This window comes from Excalfactoria chinensis, chromosome 8 (genome assembly GCF_039878825.1).
Source record: "Excalfactoria chinensis isolate bCotChi1 chromosome 8, bCotChi1.hap2, whole genome shotgun sequence".
Taxonomy (NCBI): domain Eukaryota; kingdom Metazoa; phylum Chordata; class Aves; order Galliformes; family Phasianidae; genus Excalfactoria; species Excalfactoria chinensis.
In genome coordinates this window covers 18,277,560-18,295,682 of record NC_092832.1, presented here as the reverse complement: position 1 = coordinate 18,295,682, position 18,123 = coordinate 18,277,560, and the positions used below count along the sequence as shown (strand labels likewise).

The 18,123-nt window shown below is 50.5% G+C and overlaps 1 protein-coding gene across 5 annotated transcripts; it reads left to right on the top strand.

The window, feature by feature from the left end:
* The first annotated feature begins 5,845 nt into the window (after positions 1 to 5,845).
* On the top strand, positions 5,846 to 18,123 carry ELOVL1 (ELOVL fatty acid elongase 1). Of its 5 annotated transcripts, XM_072343611.1 has the most exons (10): positions 5,869 to 5,888; positions 8,084 to 8,213; positions 8,634 to 8,690; positions 14,319 to 14,380; positions 14,782 to 14,972; positions 15,128 to 15,208; positions 15,403 to 15,459; positions 15,819 to 15,924; positions 16,096 to 16,232; positions 16,643 to 18,123. In XM_072343611.1, exons 4-10 carry the CDS (start codon positions 14,335 to 14,337, stop codon positions 16,895 to 16,897), a joined length of 873 nt encoding a protein of 290 aa, XP_072199712.1. In that variant the 5' UTR covers positions 5,869 to 5,888; positions 8,084 to 8,213; positions 8,634 to 8,690; positions 14,319 to 14,334; the 3' UTR covers positions 16,898 to 18,123. The 5 variants fall into 5 exon arrangements, with proteins under 5 accessions (XP_072199713.1, XP_072199712.1, XP_072199709.1 ...); XM_072343608.1 differs by lacking the exons at positions 8,084 to 8,213; positions 8,634 to 8,690 and adding an exon at positions 14,104 to 14,207; XM_072343609.1 differs by lacking the exon at positions 8,634 to 8,690.

Sequence of the window (18,123 nt, the reverse complement as noted above, 5' to 3'; positions counted from 1 at the left end):
ACAATATCAGCTTTCTTGTCCACTGGAGCTTCTCCAGTCTTTCTTGTACTGAATATCAGCATTAATAGTTTGGGTATTCCAAAAACAGGTTCATTGTTGACAATTTTGAGGTGCAGGATATCTGGACTTTATGTATTTTTAACAGTTGCCCCGTGCAACAGTTGCTGAACATCTTCCTGAGTTACTGTTAGAGTGGAAAGTGTTTCATCTTTGTGACAGGAATGCTTCATCTGGCTTCCTCCCAAAGGCAGGAGCGAGGTATTTATTGCCTTTCCTTCCTGCTCAGCTCTCGCTAGTCCCATCATTCCCACCTCATGCTGTGCTTCCAGCCGTGCTGAAATCCCTATCTCCTGTCCCACTGCTGCCTGGGCTGCCCCTCCTCTGCACGCTGTGAGCTCAGTGTGGTGCCATCATTTCCCGGTATCTCTCTGCACCCACTGAGCAGCACAAGCAACATCTGCCATGTGTTTGTTCTCCTGGCCCATCCCTGAGCAGAGATGTGCCTGCAAGTGTCTTGTTTGTATTAAAAAGGAAAACACACACATATTTTTGTTTATTCCTTTAACCTACAGATCTTTTAAATGGATGTTGACATGATAAGCCTTTATGAAGGAGGTGAAGTACACAAGGCACAGGACAGCTGAGGGAAGGCAGCCCTTGCAGCCCCTTTTCTTTCCATACTGAAGGCAAGGTAGGGACTTGTGGTGGGCTGAAGGGCTGTTGTGAACCCTGCTGCTAGGATGTGGCCTTTCTGAGGTGAAAGGAGAAGCTTTTGGTGGTTGGCTTGCAGTACTTTTTTTCTTCATTTCACTGAATGTTTGCTGGCCAGTTTGGGGGCCAAAGGGGCATCATTGCTGTCTGTGAGTGTAATCTCCTTTGTGAATGTGTTGTGCTTCCCAGGAAGCTCCTGATGTGAACCCAAACCTTTCTCTACAATGCCTACTGACAGACGGCCCTGGTGGGATGCACCTGGTGGCTGTAGTCACCCACCAGCTCTGTGCAGCACAGGCCTTGGTCTGCTAAGCTTCTACAGCAGCTCTGAGCCAGGAATGACCTGTAAGCAGGCTCTGGGGGTGCACCTCCTGTGAGCCATTTGCATTCATTCACTGCAGGGAATTAAAAAATAAAATAGGGAATGGCCTTGCAATTTTGATCCAGCCTGCCCTTGGAGCACACAGCCCCCTCCTCCCCTTCTTCTTGCCCCGTGCTCTTACATATTGCTTGAGCTTGAAAACGAAATGCTTGTCCCCATACACAGTGCAGGTGTGAGGTCACACAAGTTGGTTTGTGACATTCACCATGAGTAGGACATAGTTGAAGATGAGAGTGTTTGCAGAAAGGAGGGCTGCACTATCTCGGGACAGTTTGCTGCATATCTCTATTTCCCTCCTGGTTATATCTGTCCTTTTGAGGGAAGACGGTTGATCTCATTTATCTGGAAGAAACACTGCAGTCTCTCACATTAGAAGTTGCCCCACTGCTGCCGGGACCTTCTGGACAGGCACTGGAGCTCACTGCAGGACCTGCTGTGGGTTATTCCCCCCAAATTTGCTTTTCTGTGACCTCCTGCCATGGGTGTTGAAGGACATGACGTGCTGCTGACTGCACTGGGGACGAACATCAGAAGAGGAGAAGATACTGGACAGCCTGGGTAGGACATCAGCCACTGGGAAACAGGCATCATCCCCTGTCAGCCTGCAGGCTGAACGGGCAGGCAAAGCCCAGCCCCATTAGGAGCTGAAACACGGCCTCATTTCATGGCTAAACAATCCCTCTTTGTGTCTCCTGTTCTCCCAGAACAATCCCCTACTCTGACAATGCCCTTTATGTGGCTTAGTCCCTGCAGAACAAGCAGCAGTGTGCTCAGCCCAATGCCTGGCAGCTTGCAGCAGTGCCTGCCTGCAGCCCTACCACCCCACAGCCAATGCACAGCACCCAGGACCCCTGTCCAGCCTCTGCATGGGGCTGTGGTCATTTCAGATAAAGCCAAAGGTCTCCCAGTGTATGGGAGATTGGTAATCACAGCCTGAACCTCTGATTAATCAGCTGAGGCAAGTATGGGGTCAGCTGTGGGAGCACAGGTGAGAGTGATGTAGCTGTGCTCCCGGGAGGGGTGGAGCCCGACTCCATCCCCTCTGAGACCTCATTTAAGGGCTGACTCCCACTGAAGCAGTATCTCTTGGAGATTGCTCACCAGTGAGGGCTGCCCCAGCTTCTTCAGCCAAGGCACCACCATTGGTGAGTTTTCCTTTACTTATATTTACTTATACCTTCTGTACATTTGTTACCATCTGTATATTAATAACCAATACACCCAGGAAAGGCTCAAGCACAGCTGGGGGCACATAAGAGGTGTCTTTCTTCTGATCCCATTTATTCTGTGGAGGTGATGGAAGTGCTGCACCACAAGTGGGAAAAGCAGCCTGGGAAGTGGTTGTGAAGTGCATGTTAGGTCACCACACTGGCCTGAAACCCCAACCACCTATTGGGAGAGGAGCAACTCTCAGGCTCCAGGCAGTCTGGGACAGGTTACTGGAGCTGATCCACTGCTGTGGGTTCTAAATTATGAAGGCAACATGAAATGGCTTCTGAGAGAGAGGCTGGTGACAAGCAGAGCTGGAGCTTTCTTATCAACTGCATTTTCTCTCTTCAAAGACACGTCCCTGTGAAACAGACTTGGAAGCTCCTCACAAATGGGCAGATTTTAGGTTCCTGCCAGCAATAGAGTTTGCAGAGCTGCCATGGTCTTCTGCTGCAGCATGCTGCATGTGGACAGCCATGAAGGCTAGGACTGGTGACAAAGGAACAAGGGGAATGTTTTAGCAGGCCCTGAAATTTCTTGCACATCTGCAGAGTCCTAAGATGTCATGTATTGCTGGAATCATGCTTCCAGACTGCATGTGGGGTGTCAAGGCTCACACTGGGGAGGGTCCTGGCTTTTATGCAACTGATAAACAGTTTGTTGTGGCAGGAAGCCACAGTCATGTGTCCTGCCCACCCCAGCTGGCAGGCAAAGTTCAGCAAGTAAGCACACCAGGGTGAAAGTCTGCCACCAAAGCATCCGAGTGCCAGCACCCCACCACAGTACCTACGAGCTTTACTTTTATCTCACAGTATGCTTTTTTCCAGGTGATGTTCTAAAGTAAAATCAGAGCATTGTGTTACAGCAGGGCTTTGAGTGGGGTCATCTCATGCCTGCCAGCTACAGAAATGTGTGTCCTTTCTGGGTAGCTCCCAGGGATTTTAGATTCCAAGACTGAAGGTATTTTGATCTTCCGGCTGAAGGGGGAGAGGGAAGCACTGACAGCGATGGAGTAATTGTCCTTTTCTGTCAGGATGACGCAATCAGCATAAATAACAGATGCAAGTTTGTGCAAATGAGTCATTTAATGTTGATATCAACCATGGAAGGAGGCAGCACTTCAGCTTCAACTTAACCAAGCATGCACACTCCAGGTTATTTGACAAGACTGAGAGCAAAGGTGCAATGCTGAGGAACCACACCGGTATCTCTCATCACATACAGATGAAAATGTTGTCACTAATCCCTAAGGTCATAACCCTTCTTCGAACTTCATTCCTTTTTTATTGCTTAGTTCCTACAGACCTTCCCATCTGATAGTCTGATAATCCTCTATACTGACGACTTCCATCTTTGTGCCTTCAGCAAGTTACGTTAGCACACACCTGCTTTTTGCACCCAGACAAAGCAATGAGGAAAAACAGAAATGCATCTGGCTCTGCAAGAGCTGAAGATAACAACTGGTGGATGGAACAACGGGAAGGCAGATTGCAAAGATTCACACCCACATCCGTCTGATCAGATCTCTGGGTTGAGAAGAGTCATCTGGTTGCCCAGTAAAACCAGAGTGAAGTGGTGTGCTCTTCTCCCAGATAGGTGGTAGAGGGAAGTGCCCATATTCTCCAAATGTGGGGCCCTGTGTACCAAAACAGGCCGTACACAGCACATGCTACTGTAAACAAGAGCATGACAGTCAGGTTGTTGCTTGAATTGCAGGTGAGTTGTTAATAAACATTAGGGCTCTGCCAGCTGCACAAGCAATTGGGCACCCTCATGCAGGTGTGTGACACAATCATCTCATTTGTAGCCTATACTGCAGCCAGAGCAACATACCTGGATGGCTGCAAGTGGCGTTTCTCCCATATTTTGAGTCACACAGGCAGGATTCCAGATTGAAGCAGGTTATCCATTTATAGAAGTCTCTCTCCCAACACTTTGGGAACATCAGCCTGTACGTGACAGGTTGTATCACTCTGACTTTGTCTCCTTCATCCTCCTCTATTTTTTAAGGATTTTCTTCACTTTGTGTGGTCATGCTCAGGAGCTCCACAACACTCAGCAGACAAGCCAAGTCTGTGCTGGAAACCTGCAGGACCCTGCATTCTCTTCCAGTCACATCCAGTTGGGAGTTTTGGAGCCTGATGAGCCTGACAGCAAGAGTGGGTCCAGAGGAGAGAAGGAATACTTATAGAAAGCTATGAGACCTGGGATATGAGGCTGAAAACTATCTAGCAGGGAGTGGGAAGGAATCCATTGGTGTTCTCTCATTTTATGAGAAACAGCGTAGCAAGATTTCCATTTAACTAGACCAAGAATCAACTGAAAGATCGATGGTCCAAAACAGGAATACAAGGAAAACAAACAAAACACATGAAGAGTAGCAAACAAAATTGATGCTTATCCTTAACAAGAGAGAAGAGTGATCCAGCCGGCTGCCGGCCTGCCAGTCTGATATTAGTAGCGTTTGATTAAAGAGTAACACAGCATATGGACAGGAAATGGAAAGTGGGTTAAAATATAGTCTGTTACATCTGACTAACATTACTAAAAGCAATTGGCCCTACACAGACTCCGGGGAAACAGCCGATACGCTGGGGGCAGAGGTGAGCAGAGGAATTTCACGTGGGAAGGAGTGGTTAAAGGTCAGAAGAACAGAGCTTGGTGCAAGGGAGCACATCGGGACACACAGAGAAGGTTACCACTGAGGTATTTTGTAGATATTAGCAAAAATATTAGGGACACTCTGGTGAAATTTGCTGGGATCCAGTGCTGCGAGGCATTGGCAGTACGGGAAAGGAACCTTGTACCACCAGAATAGGTGTGAAAATCACCATGAGTGCAGTTCTTTACTCTGTTTTGGATTCTGCGAGCTGTGAGCACGTGAAGGAAGGGACAAACACAGCGTTGGCTCTGTTCAAGCAGGGAATTCTCACCAGGTGACCACAAAGTGTGCCATCACTTCTGGTCATGCGTCTTCAGGAGGAACCTGAACAGCAGCATGGCCAGAAGTGTTGCCTGGGCAGTAGGAAGCTTGTTTGGTCATCTGTGTAATGACTGAGAGGGAGATGATTGCTATCTACAAATACATCGGACATAAATACATAGGTGAGGATCTATGGGAATTTGGTGCAGGAACAAGTGGATATTAACCGACTGTGAATCAATATAAGGTAGTAAGGAGATGGTTCCTAAGAATTAGAACAGTGAATTCTACAACAGGTATGATAACACAAAAAAAAACCCAACAAAAACCCAACACAACACCTGTGCAACTTGTCTATTGCTCTCCCTCTGCAGGGAGCTGCCTCACCTCTCAGAACCAGCCATCGCCACCCCAAAACCCGGCACCCTCCCAGCAAAAATTGAGCCCCCCACTCAACGCCAGCCCTGAGGTGATGCCAGTGTGGGCGTGGCCATAAAATGGGCGGGCTGCAGTTCTAGCCACGATTGGCCTCGAAGGGAAAGCTCCGCCCCTTTTAGGCGGAGCTGTTCCCTCTAAGCCAATCGTCAGCCGCGTGGGGGGCAGGGCAGTACTATATAAGTGCGGGGCCGCCGTGGTGGCGGGCAAAGCGGGGTGCGGCAGGAGGTGAGTTGTGTCTTTTTGGGTAGTGCGCACATGTGGGGCTCAGTGTGGTGGGTGGGCCGGCGGCTGAGGCTGTGGGTGCTGGGTTCGGCTGGGGCTGATCCTCCATTAACGTGTTATTGGGAGGGAAGTAAGAGGGTTGGAGAGGCGATTTAAGAGGTTTGGGACGGGATGTGTAACTGGCTGGTGAATTGGGGTTTGCTTTTGGAAGAGTCTCTGGGCCGTTCTGTATGGGGTGCCCCACAGCTCGGGGTTGCCGCTTCGGACGCTGCCATGTGCCCGCTGTGCGGCAGGCAGCCCGCGGGCCAGGAAGTGCCAGCAACAAGCCGCGTGCCTGCGCCCGCCGTTCCTGTCACCCGGGATGCTCCGGGGCACGGGAGGAGACGGGCGGTGTCCCGCAGACCGAGCCTTGCGACAGCGTGGGCGCCGCGGAGGAGGGCCGGACCTGGGGTGGCCGTGGTCTGATGGGGTGGGCCGGGTGTTGCGACATAGCCCTGGCAGGTGGCGAGCTTCTGGGCCGCTGGGGGCGGCCGCCGCCGGGCAGGAAGGCACGGAGAGGGGCTGTCACGCGCCTTAGGGGGGTGGCAGCACCAGCCGGCTAGAGCCGGGGATGCCCCCAGCCCAGGGCGGGCGGAACGCCTCGGCCATCCTCCGGCAGCGGAGCTCAGACCCGGTGCGCGGTGCCCGGCGTGTTACGGGCCGGCCCGCTGGCTGTGGAGCAGTCCGTTCTCGCACTTCCGGGCTGCGGGGCTCAGGGCCGCGGTAGGCCCCGGCAGAGCCTCACCCCGCCCCGCGGCCTGGCTGGGCGCCGCCCGCGCTGCTCGCTCCGGGGCGGGTGGGGGGCGCAAGGGGCGGCCGCGGGGTTGAGCTGCCTCCCGCCGGCATGCAATGGCCAGACGGAACGCGGGGGGCCCGCAGCCCGCCGTGCTCGGCTCGAGGCGGACCCCGCTGCAGCTGGGGCTCCAGTTGGGCTTCCTCGCAGTGAGGCGCGAGCAGCCTCCGCTGGCAGCACAGAGGCTGGGGAGCGTTCTCCTACGTAGCCCTCAGCATCAATGTGCCATTGAGAGATTCCTCTGCCCTCCTCCTCCGGTCAGGATGGCAGTACCAGGCCTCTGCGGCGAGCACAATGTTAGCTTTGAGCGCCGGCTGGTGTAGGTGCCGGTCCTCCCTCTGGCCCTTGCCCTGGAATGCTGGTGGGAGGAGGTCCCTGTCACTTTCCTGGTGGCAGCAGTGCCCAGGCTGTTGTGCGTGAGGTTTGTGCGTGCTGGACAACTGCAGATGTAATAACTGGCCAAGTGCTCATCTGTCTGACTTACTGTAGGCAGTGCCGAGCTTGATCTGTATGTCATGTACGTGGGCCTTATGTGATGATATACAATGTTAGTGAAGCTGCCGCTTTGATTTCACAAGGCCTGACGAGGCAATGTGAATGGAAGGACATTCTGACAGAATGGCAGACTACATACCTTAGTGTATAAACTCCTTTCCATGGCTGCTTGATGCTGTCCCACTGGCTGTATGTGTTGCTTCTGGATGGTCGGAAGAAATGGAGCAACTCCCAGGTGAAGGCTCATGCACTTGTTTGGTGGGTGGTGTGGGATAATGCAAGGTACTTTGCTGCTAGTGCATTCCTCAGAGCATCTCATCCCCGTGCCAGGATCATCTGCGCAGCAAAGCATCCATCCTTCGGTGCTGCCAAAAATTGTCCACCTTCTCTCCTGCTAGAATGCAGTCAGGGCGGATTCCTAAGTGGATGGAGCTGACCTTCCCACTAGACCTGCTGGATGGCTTCTTAAGGATGGCTTACAGAGTCAAACAGTTGACTGAGCCCTTGGGGCTTGACTGAGGCTCCTTATCTTCTTCAAAGAGATGAGCCCCTTCAGCTTGTGGGTGTGAGCTGCTGCTGACAACATATTCCTTTGAGATGCAGCTTGATGCCAACTGTTGCAGCAGTCTCTCCTTGCTGCATCTCAGTGTAGGGATTAAGCCATTCCACCTACACAGCCCAGGCCCTGCATAACATTCTCATCTCTATTTTCTTGTAAGTCTATTAGTTATGGAGAGCATGTATAGTCCTCTGGGACAGGAATATGATTCAGTCCTAGTAAAACTGATACAATGGGCTCAGGGAAGAGGCAATAAAATCATTCTGACCTAAAGGTGTCTTGAAGCATGTCTTTTATTTTTTTTTTTTTTAGGTGGAAACAAGGGACATAGTGTCTTCTGTTTTTTCCTGATGGAGAAAAGCTTTCCATCTCCATGATGCTCTGATGCTGGTTTCCTTGCATTACTGTGTGATTGACTTTACACTGTTGTCAGAGAGTGGAGGTGAGCAGTTTCTTTTTCTCACAGCTCTTGGGCTGTGATCCTTTAGGAATGAGCTTCAAGAGGTGCTGGGAGTGGTACTTGTGATGACCCAACAGATTTTGCCTGTTTCTATGCTTTTGTTCTGGATTTGTGCCAGCATGTGCCTTGCTGTCAAGTGGTGGGAGTATGTGGGCTGGAAAGTCTGGTTCCCTCCAGTCAAACAGGTGAGGCAGCCTGAGCTGCTGCAGGGAGGAGCTGGTCCCCAGGAGCTGTGAGGCTGCTGTTGCTCAGAGATGACAGGCTGCAGCCTTTTCTGCCTCAGCCTTTCCACAACAACAGGCTGCATCTGGGACTGCAGTTCTGTGTGGATGCAGCTAGGTCTGGTAGTTCTTGATTCTTCCTTGGAGCCTGTTTAATTTCAGGTTGATCATTCCCTTGTAGGGCAGATCAGGCCATAAGCAGTCACTGAGGCAGGAAGATCTCCAGCTTTGGTGCAAGGTATGCTCTTAGTCTGTGAGCGCTGATCTGATAAACTGCTTGCTCGTGGTTTGCTAATAGACTTTCCCTGTATACATAGGGAGTTATATCCCGTGCTGCTTCTACTTAATCCTAAGAGGCTTTCCTTCTCTGTATGGGACAAGTGGGAAAAGCAGTAGACTCGGCTTTAAGTTATCAACCGGTACCTGTGGAGATAATGAGGCCTAATGCTTATAAACCCTGTTAAAGGTGCCACCTGTTATGCCTTAAAGCTGTTGAGCTTTGCTGTACAGCTATGATGGTGCTGGAGTCTCTGGCACCTCTAGTATTGCCAACAAACATAACTCTCGTTTGAAGGTGGTTGTGTGACTGCTGCCCTTCGTGCAGGGAATAGGGAAGATCGAACCTGATGGCATAGGAAGCTGTAGTCAGTGAGCCCTTCTCTAGGTGAGAAGTAGCTCTGAGTTTATAATGGGCTTTTTGAATAGTCAGGGCAGAGCTATTAGAGTGATTTTGAAAGTTGTCTTCCTGCTGCTTGCTTTGTGGACTTTAAATATCCATCTTGTTTTAGTGTTGCTGTCCAACTAGTGCTCATGCCTGGATGGGACAGCACACTGATTATTACTGTGTAATGATTACAGACACTGCTGTGGGATTGGGTTTGGAGCCTTCTTGTGAAGCATTTGCATGATCATGAAAGCCACAGAGATGAGCACCCTGGTGCTGTGTCCATCCCACATGCAGATAGGGGTGATCAGTGTTCCTCTGCCAGAGGGCTTTGACCTACTTCTAGTAGTAGGTGTTGGGATCAGCTCTTCTTGGTCTAACCCTGTGTCCTCCATCATCACCTACTTAATATTCTTCTGGTGCTCTTTGCGTTGTACCATGTAGGGCTGCTGTGTGCCATTGCTTCAGATAGGTAGCCCAGCCATCTCTGCCTCACCTTGTACTATGTGAGTCTAACACAGAGTTACTGTGGCAATGTTGCTTTTACTTCTCAAGGAGTTTTGCCCAGTTTCTTTATTCCTTCACCCTAGTTCTTTGCAGTGTCAGAGTTTCTCCCAGTGTTGCCTCTTCCTGACAGCTCTCAGCTGTACTGTTAGCCTGAACATGGAGTCACCATTGTTGGGTATGATAAAGAATAAGCCTATGCTGGCAGTTTGGTTGGTCAGTTCAGGAAGATGTTCCCAAGGGGAAAAAAAGCCCCCCTGTATGGATATAGACCTCTCACTGCAAGTTGTGTTTCTCAGACCGAGTCTGACTGCCTACTTTATTTTTTGCACAAGGTTACTAAGCCCTATTGCTGCAGGCTTGTTCCTTCCCCTGCAAGCTTGAGGGGATCTGATGACTACCCAGACTCCATAGGTTGCTTACTAGTCTGTCTCCTCTCATTCCTACCTTCTGGCAAGTATGGGAAGGAGAGGAGGTAATGTTTATAGGATGCCATCCAAAAACCTAAGGGTTTTACGGCCTCTATTGGTGTTAACACCCACCTGCTGAGGATGAGGAAACTACTCAGCTTCAGACAGGTCAATCACATTGTGCTGCTTGGAGCTGATGTGTAAGGAGCAGCGCTCGGCCAACTTGTCTCCAGTAGTGGCTGCAGCAACACTCTTGCCAGAGCTGCTGCATAGCAAGGGCTTGAGAGTTTGCTCCTTCACTGGGAACACAACTCTTCTGTTTTGACATGAAAGTATACTGATGCTGACCATCTGTTTCCAGGCTGTAAGTAACGTCCTTTTTCATTCAGCATGATACATAGCTGAGCCAGAGGAAGTAACAAATGGATGTGTGATTCAAGTGGGGTCTTATCTGGTGTTGTTAACTACGATGCTCACCAGGAAGCTTTGTGCTGCCCCTTGGGCTGGGAGGTCTGGGACTTGTTATCAGACTCTGGTCGGTCCAACTGTCACCAGTCCTCAGAGCCAAGGTGTCAGGCAAGAGCAGCTCTGTTTTCTTACTGCACCCAAGTCTCTTGGCTTTGTTTTCCATACCTGAAGTGTAGTGTCTTGTGCCAGGCTGGTTTTCTTTGCACGTGACTTGGGGCTCAGGTATTTCTCTTTAGGTTCTCATTTCTCTTGGGGTACAAGAAGGGACTTCAGCATGTGGACAGCAGTGTTCCAACTGAGTCTTCACACTGATGGCTGGAATCATTTAACATACCACCATATACTTAAATACAGTTCTCCTGTTGATTGTTCTCTGCTGTATGTGTTTGAGCTTGCTTCCCTAGATGCTGTGTATGAAACTGAGTAGTGTGCACTGACTATTGTCTTCTCTTCTTCCTGGGGAGAAAGAGCTGCAAAAGGAGAAAAATCCAGTTTTCTCTGCTTCATGGTAAACATCAGTCTTGCAGCACCACCCCTTCAGAGCTTGTACAGAGCAGGGTGCTGCTGCTCAGGGATGCATGAATTCCTGCTGCCTGGTCTCTGACTGCCTTGCTTCTATTGTTTTATGTTGGCCAGATGCTGTCATGCTCATCTTGATGAGTTCACTTGCATATAAGCTAAGGCAACCTCGTCCTGGAGCTGACTGCTGTAGTTGATGGATGGAAGTGCCAGCTTGTTGTGCCTTCCATGTGTGCTTCAAAGTTGCTACATCCTGGGGTGCTCATTCCTGTTCTCCTGCAGTAGCAGCTACCATCATCAGATCATCTGAACTGTAGATCCCCATGGCCCTGCTGGGAAATGCAGGGTCTGAGCACTTTAAGTATGCACAGGCACTGCCAGACTCCTTTGGGGTCAGAAGCTCTACAAGGTTGGGTGGGTGCTTTTGCTGTGCTGGGGCGGAGCTGTGGAAGGGTGAGCCTTTTTTCCTGGGGTTGTGGAGTTCATCAGCAGTCAGCAAGCCTTGCTGCCAGCTTGTAGGTGAGGGATGAGGGTTGGCTCGTTGTCCAGCCAGTTGGTTATCTCTTGACCTTTGAGGGTTGATGTTCCCTTGGAAGCCTCATGAGGACCAAGTCTGCCATAGCCAGTTCAGCAAGACAACTCTGCAGCCACCAACCAGGCTGTTTTGGTACTGTCTGTAATTAAACTAGTGGGGAGATTATTGTTGCTTGCCTGCTGAAGGACTGATTTCTTACTTGAATACTGATGAAATGGGAGTGCTGGCTACTAGGCTGCTGGGACTCACTGTGTTGCTTGTGGTAACTGCTGTATGGTGAAAGATAAGTGCTTTGAAAGGTGCATGTGCTCTGTGAGGTAAAGCTACATGGGTTGAGCTGTTGTCTGTCACTGGATCACAATGCTGTGGTCAGGCTGCTGGGACTTGTTATAAAGGGCCTTGCTGTTCTTGCTGAAGTAGCACAAACTGGCTGCATAGCTTGTTGGAAATCTGCAGTGTATACACTGCTTAGTGTAAGTAAGCATCTAATCCTCGGTGTTGGTTACTGGGACAGATTTGGCCTGTTGCTCTAGCCTGCGTATGAAATTTCCCCTGAGACAGAAGTGATAACCTGTTGGTGAGAGGTGGAAGCAGATGTGTTGCAAGGCCTTCAGGCAGCATGTGGGGTGTGTTTGGGCCCCAAGGTGCTTTGGGAAGCTTGAACCTGTTTCTTAACTTCCCTTGAGCTAATCAAGGCTCAGTTTTGGGATCTCCGGTCTCCTCCCAGTTTCTTGCACAAGGGGATCAGGATCTTGGAGTCAAAGGAGAACAACTATTTCTCCTGTACCAGCCTGTGTAGTTGTGTAGCATAGCATGGTAAGAGCAGATGCCTGGTGAATACTAACTCCTCGCAGTGTGCAGGGAGACCTGAAGTGTTGGTGTTGTATAGAGGGATGAGGCACCTGGAGACTTGTGAGCCCTTCTGCTTTCCGGTGTGGAACAGCATGGAGCCCTTGACTCAGGAAGGCCAATACATTTCACATCCTCCTGCCTGGCAGAAAGTAATGCTTGAGTCTGCTCTACAATCACCCTTCTGCAGCTCTGTCTGAAGACCATGGCTGCCCTTCAGGAGGTGGAAGTGGGTGAGACTTACTTGCATTTGCTTACTGAGCAAGGTAGGCTTTGGTCTCCGCTTGCAGGACCATGCAGCTTGCTAGCGTGGATACCAGATCTTGCAAAGATCCAAGGACTTTGGAGTCCCTAAAAATGTGTCTGCCTTTAGCTATGTCAAACAGAACAATATCCTGCTGCTGTGGGAAAAACTCATACATCCTTTCCATAAGGTCTGTAGCATAATCCTTCTAGTTCTCCCATGGTAGAAATCCTGGTGTGTGCCCAGAGCCTTTGTTCAGGATGAGACCAGTGCCTTTTCTCCCTGCAATCGGTTGAGCAGTGTGTGTAATCCATAGCTTCTAAGCTTGTCTCCCTCTTAGGAGTGTGAGATGTCGCTCTGAGCTTGTAGGTGCCCTTGATACTATCTTATCCCAGCCTGCCCCAATTAGGTAAGCACTCCATAGGAGTCTTGTGTCTTTACTAAGACTGACTCACTCAGCTTGATAAGATAAACACTGAGCTTGAAAAGTCAGGTACCTGTGCTGGAAGCTCACTCTTGAGGGCTACTTAATCTAGCAAACAGAGGTGTAGCTGGGTGATGTGGTCAAAGTTTGAAACTCAACAGACGAGTTTGGAGCTTGTTCTCTCTCATGAGAGCAGCTTAAAGCTCCACGGCTTTCAAGAGCTATACTTACTGTCCTTCCCACAGCTGAAGCCTTGAGTAGCTTTCAAGGATGCTGTAGTTCCTGCTGTGCTTTTCTGGCTTCTTTTATGCGTGGAGAGTGCTAATTGTAGTGCCTGGAACTGCCTTCTCTGTTGCCAGCAAAGGTTCCTGGGGTCTCTGGGGGTGCTGGCTGCTCTGCAGCCTCACTTGAAGGGGTACTTTAGGCAGCAGGGTGAAGAGGCTGTTGGGGGGAGGTAGATGGCCCTGCCTGATTCAGTGGAGCAGGGTATGAGTGGGTGAGTGCAGAGCTAGCACTGCTGCTATGGTGGTACAGGCTTGCTGTCTTTAAGTGGTGAATGGGAAGGTAGACAGCAGGCCACTGTGTGATCCCATTTTGATTCTGGGTAGTCTTGTGTGGCGCTTGCTGCTGTCCTGCCCAGTCAGAGTTGGAGGGGTACTGGTGTGACTGCGACTGGATGCTCCCTGCTGGAGAAAAGGTCACTTCAGCCTCTCTGCTGTAGCTTGGATGAGTTATGTGCTTCCTGATGGTGGCAGCAGTAATCCTCCAGGAAGACTGCCGTGGGGGGACCCATTTCTCCAGGCCCATGTGTGGGAAGTGATTTCTGTGCACCTTCTTGGAGGAGAGGATAGGATGGGTGGGATTTCTGCTCCGCAACATCATGGCTGTTAGTGGTGTTAATGCTTGAGCATGTTACAGCAAGAATAAGATCAAGGAGGTGGAGATGCAGTGCTGGGGCTGGAAGCTTTCTTAAATGAAACATTAGGATCTGCCTTGGAAGGACTACAGGTGATAGATGATGTGGTTTCCAGCAGAGGTGGGGAGACAGGATCAGGTCTGTGGAAGAGGAGTAGGTGATACATGCCTTCACTGGGAGGTGGATGCTGGTATATAATCAGTTGGAAGCAATGACAACCAGGTAAGCATAACAGGACCCCTGAAGCTGTGCTCAAGATGCGATGTGTAGGGCTGTGCTCTGCAGGCTGCCTTCCTGGGTGAACTGTCTGATCTGCCCTTCTTCTCTCCACAGACATACTGCCACAGCCATGGAGGGGATTGTGACTATGTATCAGGACTTCATGAAGAAAGCAGGTGAGTGGCTCTATGCAGATGCAGGGTGTGTGGCACTGTATGTTGTACTGCCACAGGCCTGGGGATGTGTTCTGCCATATCTGATATAACACAGGCCTGGCTGTGTTCTGTTCTAATGTAAGTGCAGCTCTGGGGTTTTTGGGCTACCTGAGGCTGTCTTGCCTCAGTGTCTGCTGAGGCGTTTGTGCGTTCCTCCAGGCAGCTCCGGAGTCCAACTTCAGGCTGTATCTTAGACAGCTTTGCTGGGTTTTCCAGTCTGTGTTACCAGGTTGCCCCTTGCCTCTACTCCCATCCTTGGAGAATGGGATTTTCATGTCCTTAACTTAATTCTGGTGTTAACATTGCTGTTAGCAGATTGGGGTTGGGATGCTTACTGTTGTGCACCTTGGCTTTCTCCACAGACCCCCGCATTGCTGATTATCCACTGATGCAGTCCCCATTCCTTGTGTTGGGCATCCTTCTGGCGTATGTCTACTTTGTACTCTCCTTGGGTCCCCGGCTAATGGCAAACAGGAAGCCTTTAAACCTGAAGAAATTCATGGTGCTATATAACTTCTTTCTGGTGGGGCTTTCACTCTACATAGTCTATGAGGTGAGTTGCCAGCAGGTTGTCTGCCATGTATAAAGCAATCCATGCAGACTGTGTGGGTCATGGAAGAGCTCTCTGTGGGTTCTTCTCTGGTATTTTGAGCAGGGCTGGGAAATGCAGTGGCTTGTGTGTTGGATCTCACTCTGCTCTTGTTGCAGTTTCTGATGGCAGGGTGGCTTACCGGGTACACCTGGCGATGTGACCCTGTGGACTTCTCACAGGACCCCAAGGCCCTCAGGGTGAGTTCTCCTGTCTCTCATAAATAGGGATGGCTTTCAGTGCTTGCCTGGACAGCAGGTTCCCCGCCTCTCCTCTGAGGCAAATGACTCGGTATCTAGCTGTTAATGTCACTCTAGATCTTCTGCGTGGAGAGATGTGGTCATGGGGTATGTTCTGACTGACACGGGTCTCATGTTAACCTGTTCTGTTACAGATGGTCAGTGTTGCTTGGCTGTTTGTCTTTTCCAAGTTCATTGAACTGACAGACACGGTGAGTAAGTTACTGGAGAGGCCTTGTTCTTGGGGGAAACTTAATCACTGCTTCAGACAGAGATTGAGGCCCAATGTACACAGTGTACTTGAGGTGGTAGGTGCCTCCTTTGGCCCTTTTGGTCTGAACTGCCAGTAGTTCTATCTGATATCACTGATTGGGAGGCCGCTCAGGATATCACAGAGGCTACTTCTGTCATGACTCTGAAAACTGTGGGGTAACCTACTGTATGGTTGCAATGATCTTGGGGGATGTGGGGGGGGAGAAGCATCACTGAGACTAGACACTGAAGCAGTGGCCTGGGTTGTTTCACCTGCCCCAAGGTGTTGACTCTTGATGTTGTTGGGCTCTCATTGCAGGTCATTTTTGTCCTGAGGAAGAAGAATGAACAGGTCACATTCCTGCACCTTTTCCACCACTCTGTCCTGCCCTGGAGCTGGTGGTGGGGAGCAAAGTTTGGACCAGGTAAGATAGGAAATGGCTGGAGAAGGGGTGGGGTTGGTATCAGCTAAACAAGGAAGGTTTTTCTTTTTCACTACTGCTGGGCTCCTAGGAGTTGTGGTTTTTTGGCTTTTTTAATGTAGTACTGTTTTGCTGCAGGTGAATGACTTATTCTTATGCAAATGTGTCTAACAGGGGGAATGGGATCATTCCATGCCATGATCAATTCCATGGTGCATGTGGTCATGTACTTCTACTACGGGCTCTCAGCAGCAGGACCTGCCTTCCAGAAGTACCTGTGGTGGAAAAAACACATCACAGCCATCCAGCTGGTAAGTCTGCGCTATGAAGTTGTGTGTGTCCTCAGCCTCTGATGTGAAGGGTAGATCAGTGCTTGTACATATAAAAGATGCAACCAGGACCTGTAGTCCTGCTAGACTCTGGGTTTCTAGCAGCTCTGGCCCACTGTGGCCTCTGATAGTCCTAACAGCCTAGTTAGGGCATGAGGATTGCTCAGCCTGCTGCCTCTGGGCTGTAACTATGTTGGGAGGGTGACAGAGAAACACTGCTTTTAAACTCGTGCTTGCATCTTCCAGCTACAGCTGGCTGCTCTTTGCTATAAGAACCTGTATTTAGGATGGGCGAAGAGCCTACGGATTTCATTTAGAAAGAAGGTGTATAGTGGGAGATCCTTAAGCCAGCTCCCATAAGTTATTTGTTTCTGTTCTGCCTTGTTCCCCAGGCACAGTTTGTGATCGTCTCCATCCACATCTCCCAGTACTACTTCATGCCCAGCTGCCAGTACCAGTTTCCCATCTTCATCCACCTTATCTGGATTTATGGGACCATCTTCTTCATCCTCTTCTCCAACTTCTGGTACCAGTCCTATACCAAAGGCAAACGATTGCCCAGGGTGGCTCAGCAAGCAGCTCAGCACAATGGTAGCAGCATCCATGAGAATGGCACTGTCACCAATGGCAAGGTCAAAGCCAACTAGAGGGCAGCCTGGCCCTCCCAGAGCCAATGAGAGCCCCGGGGCAGAGGCAGCTGGGACCTGTTCCCCTGCTCCTGGGTGCCACTAGCCAAGTCAAGTGCCTACAGACTGTTGTACCCCTGTGCCCAGCCCTGCTGTCCTCTGTCTGCATGCCCAGCCCCTTTGCTCTGAGCAGCTGTGGGCAACTTCTCCTGCTCTTGGGAGGGCTTGTGCTGTTTCTCACTGTTGTTGAACAGAGAGACAGCTGCCTGCATCACAACTTGGGGCTGCAGTCCCATTCCAGTGTTTCCAAAGGAATTTCCCCCAAGTGCCTGCATCTGGCCCTTCTGCCTGGGGGCCATTTCCTTCTGAGTAGGACCAAAAGAAGAGACCGAGACTGATCCCTGTCCTGGTGCCTTCTCCTCTTCCCTGGCTCATTAGAGCCTGTGTGGATGAAGTGACTTGTCCCTGGTTGCTTGCTGCTGCCAGCTCAAGTGTGAGTGCTCCTGCTCTACCATGCCCTGTGCCATTTTGTTCCATGCCACAATGCTGTGTGTCCCTTGTGGTCCCTGTATACCCAGGTGGTGGTGAGGGGGTCCTGCCCTGGTGCCTGTGCTCAGGTGTGGCTGTGGAGAATGTAGGGGCAGCAGATGTGTGGTACTTAAAGGCCCAGAGCTGCCCAGTACAATACATATGCCTTATGCCTAGTACAAAGTGGGGTTGTGACAGCCTGAAAATGCCTCTACCATGTAATAAGCCCAGGTTGCCTTGCATTTCTTTCCTGTGCCTGGGCTGAGTGCTGAGCATGTGCTTTTAGCCATGCTTACGTGATCCAGAATAACAGCTGGTAGCTTGTTCTGGAGTGAGGGAGACCAAGCTCACTGTGCTTTGGGTGATTTCCATTCCTGCAAACTCAAGACTTGAGCAATAACTGCCACTAGAGTTGGCTGCTGGGCTCTCCTGCCTGGAACTGGCTCCTCTCTGGCCTGATGTGAGCACAGTTGAGGATGGTTGTAGTGTACTCTGCTATGGTGTAACGGGGAACACCTCTTGCCTTTGTGGATCCTGCTAGGCTTGAGTGAAGATGTACTCTGCTGTTCAGCAGGGCAGTGCAGCAGCTCTCCTGGGCCTGGTGCCTGTCACCTGCTCTAACCAAAGCTGTGTTAGTAGCCTTGAGGATGAGGTGAAGGAGCCAGGCCCAGTCAGATTGGGCTGCTCTTCTATCACAAATAAACAGACAGAAGGAGAAA